General features: G+C 41.9%; 1 protein-coding gene across 1 annotated transcript; it reads right to left on the bottom strand.

Moving 5' to 3' along the window:
- Positions 1-1578: 1578 nt before the first annotated feature.
- On the bottom strand, positions 1579-12090 carry sf3b2 (splicing factor 3b, subunit 2). The gene is made up of 22 exons (XM_087836249.1): positions 11938-12090; positions 11445-11491; positions 11170-11217; positions 10082-10309; positions 8537-8587; positions 8041-8125; positions 7828-7907; positions 7397-7505; positions 7067-7158; positions 6619-6831; positions 6412-6534; positions 6236-6316; positions 5912-6139; positions 5677-5826; positions 5466-5555; positions 4724-4831; positions 4521-4628; positions 4112-4254; positions 3389-3490; positions 2650-2749; positions 2349-2540; positions 1579-1968 (listed from the first exon to the last, which is right to left on the bottom strand). The coding sequence occupies exons 1-22, from the start codon at positions 12065-12067 to the stop codon at positions 1897-1899; spliced, it is 2580 nt and encodes an 859-aa protein (XP_087692375.1). The 5' UTR covers positions 12068-12090; the 3' UTR covers positions 1579-1896.
- Between the last annotated feature and the right edge of the window lie 859 nt (positions 12091-12949).

Genomic DNA, 12949 nt, shown 5'->3' with positions numbered 1-12949 from the left:
TCTAAAATGATAAAAGTAGTTATTGTTTCTTTAGGCAGAAAAAAACATAACAAAAAATCCCCCTAAAATAGTAAATTTATATAACAAATATAAAACATTCACATTACATAAGCAGAACCAGTGATTATTGATTGGTCTCTTTTTAGAATACACAGGAAGATTGCAAATCAACAGCCACACCTTGCATATTTCCCCCATGTGTTACAGGGAAGTGCTGAAAGAAGTCTGTGTGCATTTGCAAAGTTCCTAGTAAGTGAGGCCGAGTACAGCGACTGCAGACGCTGTGCCTGGATAGATGGCTTTGTCAGCAGTATTAAAGTCTTATTTCCTCTAAATGGCCCAATGAGAGTAAAGTTTCAGTCACATCGGTGAAGGAGACATCCTCAAATGTCAGATTCAACACATTTACAGAACCGACCCTCTAAGCTGCTTTTCAGTAATAGCAGCCTATTAAGAAAGCCATTGTCCTCACAGCTCTGCCATACTGGGAATGCTGGTGCTTTGCTGCCTTTCTCAGGATGGTTAAAGGATCTGATGTGAACAGTCTGTTGCTCCATGTGAGAAGCTGTGTACCAGTGACCGAGTCAGCATGAAGCTGCTGCAGTTATTTAGGTCACTGTGCTTCTCAGACGGTCAGCTGACCTTCATGTTCGGTACTCGTTTGCCTCCTAGCTGCAGAAACCTGAACTACATCTTACTCTCTGAGATTCAGACCTCATTTAGAAGTCTGAGCTGGCCCCTGCTGATGTGTGCTTCCCTGACCACCTTGGTCCAAGCTGAATTTATGTGACATATCTGCTGAAGATCTGAGGCAAACAGCTTTGTACTCTTATTGCATTCACTGTCGATGGAAAGCTCTTTTGACTCGGGTCCATCCAGGGTCATGGCTTTGGAAGCCCACATTAGTTCCTGGAGTACTTCTGAAAGGTTCCTGGGCTGCCAGCCAAGACAGCCATGTAGAACAGCCGATAGTCTGTTAATGCTAAAAATAAATTAGCAATAGAAACACCTCGAGGTGCTGCTCGATTGACCTTTAGAATTGCACTTTACCTGACTGTGAAGCACCAACTAAATACAATTGCATTGAACTTCTAATAGGAATATGTTAGAGGAATAAATTGGTGAGATTAAGTAAAGATTTCTTGCTCTAAAAGTCCTTTTTTAAGCCTTCTTTCTGGTCCACATGTGTTTAATAGCCATAGTGGAGAATATATAATATATATATATATATATATATATGTAAAGTTGCCCACTCTTTTTCCTTTCTTTCTTTTTATTCCAAGATGTCTGGGTTATATCTGGCTCTTTTATCTTCAGTCTGAGCTTGTTTGGATATGGATATTCTGGCCAGGTTAACAGAAGTGATCAGAAGCAGCCTTAAAACTCAGGCAAGAATGTTGCAGCTTCAGTGGAAGCAAAGGCCTCACAGAGACAGTACAGGTCATTAAGGTGCAAAGTCTAAAGTCCCGATACTTCAGCTGACGCAGATGGGGAAAATGTCTTGCATTTTACCACCAGCGTGTAATCACACCTCCCCAAAGAGCAGAATGAAATGAAACAGAAACCCGGAGGCAGTAAGATTGTGAACTCGTGTTGTCACGTCATTTATTTACAAAAAAAAGAAAGAAAAAAAAACATGGTTACCATGAAAAAAACAAAACAAAAACAAAACCAAGACCTTTAAAAAGTTCAACACAGAAAAATGCACCTTGCCACAGTCATGTGACACTGACTACATGAGACACGCCCACGCTGTTGATTTACAGTTTACTGTTAAAGCGCTAACAGATGATCGGTGCTGCAGTGTGCATCCTCTGAAATTCAAATCTGCCTCTTCCTCTTTCATTTCCTGCGGTGGACGACTCTCTCGCTGAGCTTCGTTTTGGTTCATCTCCTCTAGAACTTGAACTCTTTGTATTTCTTGGCGCCGCCTCGCGTGTCCTGCGGCTGGGCCTTCCTCTTTTTTTGCTGTTTGGCGACAAGGAAGAAAAAACAGAGGAGGGGGAAACTATTAATATTCAAATGTCAACCCAAGGGAAAACCTAAATGACTATTGACTTCCACTTTCCTTTAAGTTATAAACAGAACTCATTTACAGTAACACGCTGGTAATCGACACATCAGGTGTGTTGGACATGACATCAATGACATGGGAACTAGTAATTTTTGACCTCTTAAACAAACACAATTGATTTTTTTTTGCTTTGAACTCCTCTGCTATCTGCCTGCAACATTTCTTTAAAGCTTCCGGGGGCTGAGCGTGTAATCGGAGCAGAAATCAGCTACACAAAAACATTTGTGTGAAGGAAAAATGTTTTTAAAAAGCCACTAATTGTGTGTCTTAGTACCTTCTGTTTGGCTGCGTGCTCAGCCACCATATCGCTGAAGTCCTCCTTCTCCACCTGAGCCTGCTGCTCTCTCACGTGCTCCTCGTACTTCTGCGTCATGGCCATCGGGTCCAGCTCCAACTCCTCCGGGGCCAGGGCCACCTCCACGCCCTGCGACTCCTGCCCTCCGCCAGCCTTACGACTGGCCATGGCCTGAGGACAGCAGAGAAGTATTTAAGATTCAGCTAGAGTGGCAGAGGAAAACGGGAACGAAAAGAAAAATGGCTGCAATGTCATTTCATTTGGACACACTTCTCCTTACCGCTGACATTTCGTAAATGTGCGTCGAGGCCATCATAGCTGCTCCTACTGGGCCCGTTCGTCTTTCAGGGAGAACAGTGAACAGCTGTGGCGTCTCATTGCTGCAAAACAAGAACGTGTCAAACTAAGAAAAGCACACGGTGCTTTAGAAACACTGAATAGTTCTAGCTTTTTCTAAATGAATGCTATTTCTATTAAAGTGTGGCATTAGACTTTATCACACTTAGAAAAATCGGAGTGGGTGTGATGACATTTTCTCCCTGCTGTTTACAGCAAAAGTGACTCATTTATTTTTTTTTTAGACAGCATCACTCATATAAATAAATGTGAATGGGTCATTCCATGTCAGCTCCTCAAATGCCATCAAATACCAGGACAGTTTGTCTCTGGATGAAATTGTCTCTTTTTTCCTTATATTTAAGCGTTAATATCTGTGAAACCTTATTTGGACTGTTTTAAAGGATATTTAAACAACCTCGATCATCCGTCATTCTTTGTTAGCTTTACAGAACTGTAGTACCGGAAGATTTCAAGGACCCAACTCCAATACTCTCAAAACTGGATGCTGGGAAAACATCTAAAAACACCCCAGTACTCACTCTTGAAATACTTGTAGCCAAAATGCACAATTTCTATTAAGAAGTGCATTTTTCACTTTTAGGTTGGTTTTTTTTTTGTTTAAAGATAAATCTGATGATCCGATGGTTAAGTAAAGAGGCACTGAGTGGAGCAACACTCACCCATCCATTGCCTCCTCGATCTTCTTCTTCCTCAGCTCGATCAGCTCCGGGGTCTCCATGCCGGCTGGTACTGATGAGAAGCCTCCCGGGGTGATCAACCCACTGAAACACACAAAGTGACACACAGCACACGGTGAGTTTATTGGTGAGCACAAACTTCAGAAACTAATAGCTGTGGGCACACATGCATGCATGCGCACACACCCTTCTGTTAGCATAAAGTGAGGACATGTAGTCATACACTGCACCATGAGATACGGACCAAATAACCCAGTTAAACACTAATGTGACTGGACACTTCCCGGCCCTGTTCTCAGGTCATTTACAGTTACACGCTAAATGAAAGAAATAGTTTTAAAGTTAATGTCAATCTCAGCACTGATGTCTGTCTGATTCTTAAGCTTACACATCTATAAAATGGATCCTTCGAAGTCTTTAGCTGGAAGGTTAATTTTTATTTTTGACATCTCCCCAACATTAAAAACAGCTTTAGACCGAAGCGCTGAGCCTCACACGCTCTGAGCTGAAAACACATAAACCCACTTGGACGTGAGCCAATAAATAAATGTAAGCAACTGCTGACTGAGATGTTTGTGAGGTGCTACCCTTTTGATTTGCTTTACACTTCAGGGTAAGAAAACTCTAAATAAGATTTAAGACTCATCTATTAATCATTATCAGCTTCTTGATTAAATCACTGACTGCACTGTGCACATTAAGTACCTATCTGCTGGTGTGAAGAAGCCGGTTTCATCTGGCTTCTCCTCGTCGCTCTCCTCCTCCTCCTCTTCCTCTGATGATTCCTCATCCGAGGGTTCTAGCTCTCCCCACGTTGTGTGGTCCACCTCTTCTTCCTCCGCCTTAGCCTAAATGCAGAAACATGTTAGTGTATTAGTCATCATTAAGAGACGGCCATAATACATTTAGCAATCGAAAACAAAACCCTAAACAGTGAAGACAAAAGATTTCAATTTGAATGAAATTCATACCAAGAAATGCACAAAAAACAATCATACACAAGAGTTACAGTTGGTGTAGGACTTAAAGTAACAGTATTTACTCTTTTACATTGTTAAGAAGTTATTATGATGATTATAATTATTTTTCTGAGGGTATATTGTGCACTTCTGACCTGGAAGTCTGCAGAATTGGTCCCGAACACGTCGCCATAAAGGGGTTTGCCCATCTCGTCTACCGGGGGCTTCCCCCAGCCTCCGGCGTGATAACCAAAAGTACAGTTCTGATGAAGGGATGCAGATAAACAACGTCAGGAAAAATGAGCAATAACTGATTCACTGACATAATTGTTAAACTACTTTTTGGATATTTTGTTACCTCTGGGATGGGAGAGTTCAATCCAGGGATCTTCAGGTTGGGATAGGAGGGAGGAGGTCCGTACCTCTGCATGGCTATCAACCAGGGAGGCGGCACCTTGTGGGCGTTCTAGCGATGAAGACAAAGCAAAAATCCAAATGAAATGCTCGCTCTGCTTCCTCATTTCGCTCCCCCTGTGCTGATCGCATTTTCCAAGCTTAAAATATGCTCAGCATTTATTTGTGTGCCTGTTGGTGTTGCCTGCGACAAAAACACCGCCTGGATATATTTATATAATTGTCGTTACAGCAGCATTGTCCTCGTTACTGTGTCGGTGTAAACAAGTCCTGTCACGTCTTATCTGACACATTTATTCTCACAGCTTGTACATTCAACCACTTAACAACAGTAACAGACAGAGTGACATAATGAGATAGCAGGGAGAGTGATACTACAGAGCAGGACAGTAACAGCAAAACAAGGGCAGCTGATTTATTTCTGTTGCAACTGGAGCTTCATACAGTAGCTTTATATCACACTCTTATATAATTACACAGTCTCATCACTGAGATCAAGATGAGCCCAAGAACACGATAAACAAAGACAGTATGAAGCTCTAAGATCACCAAGGCTCGGTTTCTGTTTATATGCGCTCAGATTTGTGTGTTTAAGAGAAACTGCAGTCAATTTAAAACATGTTGGCTGTTTTTTTGTGATTTAGTTCATTAAATTTGCACAACGTTTGAACAATAGTGAAACTCACAGGTCCAACTGGCATGCCCAGAGCGATACGCAGCTCATCAGACAGATCTCCGGGTTTCTTCTCTTTCAGACGAGTTTCAAACTCTTTACCCTGCAGAGCCACAAAAACACAAAGTAGGTCATGTCATGGAGCTTAAGCGCTCATAACGTCCCTTTGATAAATGTACCTACGTGGTCCTGATTACATGTGAGAAAAGCGAGAATTCTTGTACCTCGTAGTAAAGGTCTCCGTGGATGGTGAGCTTGGGCTTGATTTGCCATTTGAAGAAAGCATCGTGGAGTTTCTGGTAGTCGATGTCGATCTTTCCCATCTTGGGACGAACCTTCTCTCTCATTTTGGTTTTCATAGTTTTGGCATCCTCCTGCGAGTGGACAGAAAAACAGAATTAGTAATCATGCAGTATTATTTCTGCTAATGTTGACTCAGACCATCAGAAGAACACTCACCTTCTCCTGCAGAGCCTCCCTCATCTCCTGGATTCCCGTCCTCCTGATGAACTCGGGCAGCTCGAACGGCGGCTTCTCGATACCTCTCTTTCCCTGCAGATACTTTCGTTTGAAGCACCAGTGTCTTGGCACCGGCACCGTGTTCCTGGTGGCTTTTAAGTGCACGAGCAGCTTGGGCTCCTGAGCCGTCACATCGTGCATTTCCACCACATCTGGACGAGCCACCAACTGAAGCGAAGTGGCAGCAGGAGAAATAAAAAGTTATCATCTATTCAGAATCAGGCACGGACTTTTAGACTGAAAACACAAACCATATATTTTTACCTGTTTAAGTTCAGCCACTGTCAGCCGGTTCATCCTCCTCAGCTTCTTCTTGGATAGTTTTGGGGCATCCGGCCTGATTTCCTGCACATGAGAAACATTTCAGATGTTCAGCACATGAGCAGACAAGTACTTGTACTTTTTGCTCCGCTCTCGTAAAAAAATGGAGGTGTTCAAACCTCATCACTGTCGTCACTGTCTTTCTTCTCCTCCTCAAATCCTTTTTTCCGCAGCACAGCCGTCTCGTGCTTCTCCGACTTATCGGGCTCCTTCTCCTTCTCTTTCTTCACATCATCAGTCAGCTAGAAGAAGACAAGGACAGACAGATTGCATTAGAGGTGGGGATCGAAGTGGATGCGCTATTCAACTATGTCTGCTGTAGTCACCTTAAACGCCTCAAAAATTCGCTTGAAGAAGATGTAGTTGGGGTCGTAAATCTCTGGCTCCTCTGTGACGTACTCAATCTCCACCTCTTGCTCCTTCTCTTTGTCCTTCTCCTTGTCGCTGCTCTCCTTCTGCTGCTGCTCCGCCTGCTCCTTCTTCTCCTGCGCTCGCTTCTTCTTGCTCTTCTTTTTGCGGTTCCTGCGTTTGCGGTTTTTCTGAGGAAAAGTTTGGTTGACAAATTCAGAGACGGGACAAACAAAATGAAACAAAAACTGCCTCATAGTGGAGTCATTCATGCCGGGACCTACAAATCCTGTTTTTACAGTTTTGTTTGCTGAGTTGACAATTTTAAGTTGCAAGCGACAAATATCAAAGTCAATTCATCAAGCATGGACTCACAATACTATGACTCTTAAAGGTGCTCATCTTAGATGCTTAAAAGAGGCTTACATCTTTTTTAGACATCTGGCTGTCGTCATCTGTCTCAGACATGGGCAACGCAGATGAATCCATATCTCCTCCCTCATCTTCGTCTTCATCTTCTTTTGAAAGACATACACATATATATATATATATAAAAAAACAAACAAAAAAAAACACGTGGAGATCATACCGTAAAACTTCATTTTCCAGTCACAAATCAAACAAAAATGTATTTTTTTTTTGAATCGGACAACTTCAGACAATTATAGCTGGTCTTCCCAGTCCGTCACTACAGGACAAAACTGAATAAAAATACAAAGGTTTTTGGTTTAGCAGCAGTCTAACCAGCTGACCGACCTATGGGATCAGTGAGTTGCTCCTGTCTGATCTCCTTCAGCTGGAGGATCTTCTCCAGAGCCTGAGGGATCTTGGGCCCAGTGACGCTCATCTCCTCACTCTGCCAGCTCTGAAATTTACACCAGAAAAATGTGGGATTAAGGAAATTTTATGTGCACCGGTGTGTCTGAAAATAACAACAACAAAAACACCACTGTCTTTCAGCAAAACTTGGTACTAGAATATTTGTATTAGACCACAATTTTGACTAATGCATGCATGTCTGGACACATAATACAAACAATGGTGGAAAAGGGGTCAAAGAATCTCATCTGGTCATGTATAATTAATCAACAGGTCAGCAGAGATTTTCAATATCTTTAAAAGAAACTTCGGAACAGTTTTCTGAGAAGACTAAGTAACGCTACAAACGGGAAGGAGTGGTGGTTTACCTCTCTGTTGTCCTCTCCAGGAGGAGGCGGCACTCTGTGTTTCTGAACTGGTAACATGCTGACACCTGGAGGCAGAGGCCCTAAAACACACAGAATTATTATCAAACAAAAAACTCCTAAAATGTGCTGTTTCAGAAGAAAAAAATAAATTAAATATGTATTTCAAATTCATTATATAACATTTCGTGTTATTTAAAACTCGCTTAAACTCACCTCTGATTGGAGTGACAGTGGGCATGGACCTGGGCTGCATCTTGGCCATCTCGTGCTGACGCTCCTGTTCCAGCAGAACTGCAGCCTGACGTACGAGGACGTACGAGGGGGACAGAAATGAATATGTTTATAATTTTCAGTAGCACAAAAGAGAAATTTGCACACAACCAAACAAAAAATAATAATAAAAAATGTCTGTGGTGTCATTCTTCCGGTCACTATCCACAACATTTAACCCCAAGTGAGGGTGCCAGCACACTAATAAAATTCATGGCCTTGCTTTCATATTCAGATTCTCACAGCACACCATACAGGACCCACTACACTGATTCATCTGTCACTCCCACTCCACTCTCCCTCATTTGTGAATGAGATACTTTAAAATTCTCCACTTGGGGCAGCAACTTGTTCCCACACCAAAGTGGGTTTTTTCACCCTTTTCCACCACGCAGCTCATCAAGAAAGTAGTTCAATTGAGAGTTTTTCATCCTCTTACCCTTTTCTGTTGCTCCAAAAGATCGTGTTCATCCATGACATGGGAATCGCCCTGCCACAAACAATAACAGCCAGTCAGTGAACACGTTTTGTAAATGTAAAATGTTTTCTGTGTAGTCCTGCTGTGTTGCTAAAAAGTTACAAAAACATTTATACTGTCACATTCCCCTACAATAGTGTGTTATTCTTATTTACGCATGACATTACATTAAAATCTGCAGGTCTCTTTTAAAATTGTGCTTTAAGTTATGATCACATCTCAGAATTTACTCCAGGGCTCTAGAGTGCGACCACGTTTTTCAGTGGTCAACTATTTCAACAACCTCCAAACAGCAAATGAGAGCAGGTAAACGGATTCCACACAAAGGCGTAAACACAGAGCGGACCCGACGCATCAGAATCAGCTTTCTCTTTTTCGGCTTTCTCACTCGACGACACATACACGCCGTCGGGGCTGAAAGCAGACAGCTCACTGATTCTGATGCGTCTGCGATTTGGCACTTTGTGTTTACGTCTTTTTTGCGTTCGATTCTGAGCTGCAGATTTTGTCTTTCTCCAACCCAAATTCACTGAACCAGCAGCAAAAGAAGAACCAAACTACACTTCACATTTGATAAATGTCATCAGTAATCGTCTCTCACGTTTGCCGTTTTGCTTCCACCACAACAAAATCCCTGTTGTTTACAGTGCTATCGGACGCTGCCTTTTCTTTCTTTTTTAACTTAAATGACCTCAGACAAGAAAGCCTGATTTCTGCTGTTCAATACTGAAGAAATTTAAACTTTTTAAAACTATACAAAATGACAGAATATTTTAAGGTTATCTGCTATAAAAAGCCAGGCCAGGAAAATCTCCTTCATGTTTTTCTGAGTTTTATTCTCAGTTACTTTGACACAAAGGCATCTGCTGTGATGCTTACCCCTCTGATGAAGTCTCACAAGTGTCAGTACTGATAAATGATCAGAATTATAATATTTCTGACTGTCTGAGGCAAAATTGACTCGAATTGAATCAGCACCTTGTGAATCACAATCGAATGGATTGTAGAAAAAAGTGATGATGCCCAGCCCTAGTGAGTAGCCTAGGCCCGACAGAAGCTGTAGCTGTGGGTAATGACAAAAGATGAAAAGAACTATTGATTATTTTTTCTCTAAGTTAAGGCCTGATCCATCTAAAATTCATAGCCAGTGCTCTGACACAGAGCCATCAATCTCTGAACGCTGAAAAAGCACAGTGTATCCAGAAAACACATTTTATGCAGCGATAAATGCACTGCCCAAGTGCCCCCCTCTCTCTCAGAGGCCGAGATGATGGTTAAGTTTAACATTGTCTACAATATTGCCAAAGAGTGCCAAAGCACTTTAAGCACAAGCACTTTTTCAGTAAAGTATTTTTCTTGTAGAACTGTGCTCCAAATAAAGAGTTAGGTGCACCAGTGCAAACCTTGGCAAAAAGTTAGTCTAGAGCCCTGAACTCTGCGTTTTGAATGCAAAGAAAAATGGCAAAAATGAGTGAAACAGTAAACTTTAGGTCCAGCTGTCCTCACCTGCTTGGCTCTCTCCTCTTGCTGTAACACCATGGCTGCTCTATGCTGAGCCATCTTCAGCTGATCATCCTGTGTGAGGCCAGGTGGTGGCAAACCAGAGTGGTCCATGCCCATGTGTATACCGGGTGGAGGGGGCCCGCTAGGAATCATGCTCATAGCTGGGATCATACCCATACCGGGAGGCATGGGGGGCATAGGCATTGGGGGCATGGCAGGGATACCTGGCATCTAGAGAGGAGGAAATACAGGAGACTGATGTAAATGGGAAGCGCGAAAGACTGAAAGACTGAAGTGAACTTGTTTGTGTGACCTTCTGAGTGAGATATTAAGGTATTCAGTGAATTTCTGTTTCGGTAAATTGCTTCTTAGCACCATTTAGCATAGGTCTACAAACAGACAAAACATACTCAACTGTAACACATTTGCAAGAGTGAAAACTTATGATTAAATAAAGGTACTTTCGTCTGCTCCGTTGAGTTAAAACAGCAGATAGCTCTATTATATTTTATTTAGTAGAAGCCCGTCCTGACAGAACGAGAAGCATGTCCTCCTAGAACGGGATCTTTTCCTTGTTAAGTAAATGTGTAACACTGTAAATTTTGCATACCTTGTCTATGAACTTGCTTTAGTTATTCACAGACTAAATCCTGAGGCCACTAAGGTGGAAGCCTTCTGCCTCCTGGCTATGCCAACGATTCTGTCCTTAAAAACTGAACAGGATTGGTGACACAGGGCAGTGCTGACTGAGTCCAGCACCGACTGGAAACGCATCAGACTAATTGTTGTGGACTAAGCTCTTGTGACACTTGTAGAGGAACCAAAAACCTTGTAAAAATGGGCCAAACACCCCATTTTAATGAAGCAGACCCATAGGACACTGCGAAGGACCAGGTTAAATGCCTTCTCAAAGTCCACAAAACAAATAGCGGTAGACTGGATGGGCAAACTCACACACACCTCAAATATCCTTGAGAGGATAAAAAGCTGGTCCAGTGTTCAAAAATGGCAACCTTTAAACTACACTGACATGTGTTTCACCATTGTATACTACAGTATTAAACAGATATCAGCGTTTCCCTCCAAATTACCTGGGAGCCCATTTGTTTATCATCAGGTTTGCTCAGGAGAATCCCAGTCTGTGGAGGGACACATACAAGACACAGTTTCTTTAATTTTAAAGAAAAGGCGAGGAGATCAGAGAAACAGAGCTAGGATAGCTAGGATTTACTAATAAATTTTCCTCAGACTTTATTCAGGACTACTCTAGCGTAGCCTGATAGGTCATCAAGAGTTAGACAAAGCTGCATCACCATACCAAACAGCCGAGCGATGACCGGATAAAACTGAATTTAAACGCATTTACCTGCATCATGTAGCCCTTCAGTCTGTCAATCAACTCCTCTCTGGGACCTAAAGAGAGAAAAAATGAATCGGAAACGGCTGTTAAACAAGGTAGATATGAATCTAGGCTTGTAAAATGTACACCAAACATGTACCAGAACAACTCGGAGCGCATTTCAAAGTTGTGCAAAACTAGGCTAACACTGGCCGCTTCGTATTAAAGTTAGCAAAGCAGCTAAACCGCTGCACTAGTTACAGAACTCATATTAAGGAAAATAGCTAACCAAATCGTCATAACTTTATCCAACTTGCATCACAGGAATTAAAATGTCACGTACTCGATTAGTTAGTGCGTGAAATTAACTCAACAGAGTGTAAACATAACGCAGGCCTAGCTTAAACTCGTTGCAACGGAAGCATTGCGTTTTAACGCTACTAGCTAAAGTTAGCAACTGGCTAGCTGCCGATAGCCAAATACTGTCTATGTTAGTGCTCTACGCGGGTGTTCTTCTTACCCATGTTGGGTACTCCCAGCTCTGCCAGCTTGCCCTGAAGATCCGGGATGCTCCATGTATTCAGAGCTGCAATAGCACTCCCCAAATCGGACGGGAGAGAGTCAGTGCCCGGCGGTCCGTCGGATGCCATGTTGAGGTTAGCTCAATGGAACAACGGCGGCAGCGAAGCACACGCGAGAGCTTGGGAAAGACGCAATGCACCACGGGACGTGAAGTATGACGAGAGATTTTTTCTTTTAATTCAATGCACAGTTACCCCAATATTCAGTCAGAACACGTGCTTTCAAAATATAAATTCCTAATAAGAGAAAACATAAAGAGGGGCAAAATCATATTCTTCAACTGTAGTCAATACATTTGTGTGATCTCATAATCCGTCATCATTTCAGACAATGCACACATAGCCTAGTCACCCTCTGCTTGAACTTTGGCCATCAGGTAAAAAGATACAGACTAATACAATCCCACACAAACAGACGCTAATCTGTGGCCCCAATCCCCCCCATAGACTGTGATCATTTACACATTTCTGTGCGATCATTACACCCTAAAATTCTGTTTATTATCTACATATTAATTATTATTATTATTATTATTATTATTATTATTATTATTATTATTATTATTATTATTATTATTATTATTATTATTTATTATTTATTTATTTATTTTTACATTTTTTACTATTTGTTCTTTCTGTCTATTTCATAGAAATAACACTCATGGACATTACACCTTATTTATAAATCGTATTTCTGTTTATACTTCAATGCAACCAACACCCCTACCTCTTTAAACTGTATAAAGAGGTAGGGGTGTTGGTTGCATTGAAGGACACACACACACACACACACACACACACACACACACACACACACTCAACGTGCAATATCACTGACCACACTGCACCTCTCAATGCACCTGCTAGTTAGATGGCATGTATGTGTATGCATATAGATGTAAGCGTGTATGTGGAAATATGTGTGTGTATGTATGTACGAATGCATATATG

This window comes from Neolamprologus brichardi, chromosome 3 (assembly GCF_056152115.1).
Source record: "Neolamprologus brichardi isolate AB-2024 chromosome 3, ASM5615211v1, whole genome shotgun sequence".
NCBI lineage: Eukaryota > Metazoa > Chordata > Actinopteri > Cichliformes > Cichlidae > Neolamprologus > Neolamprologus brichardi.
This window is presented reverse-complemented; position numbering and strand designations above follow the sequence as displayed.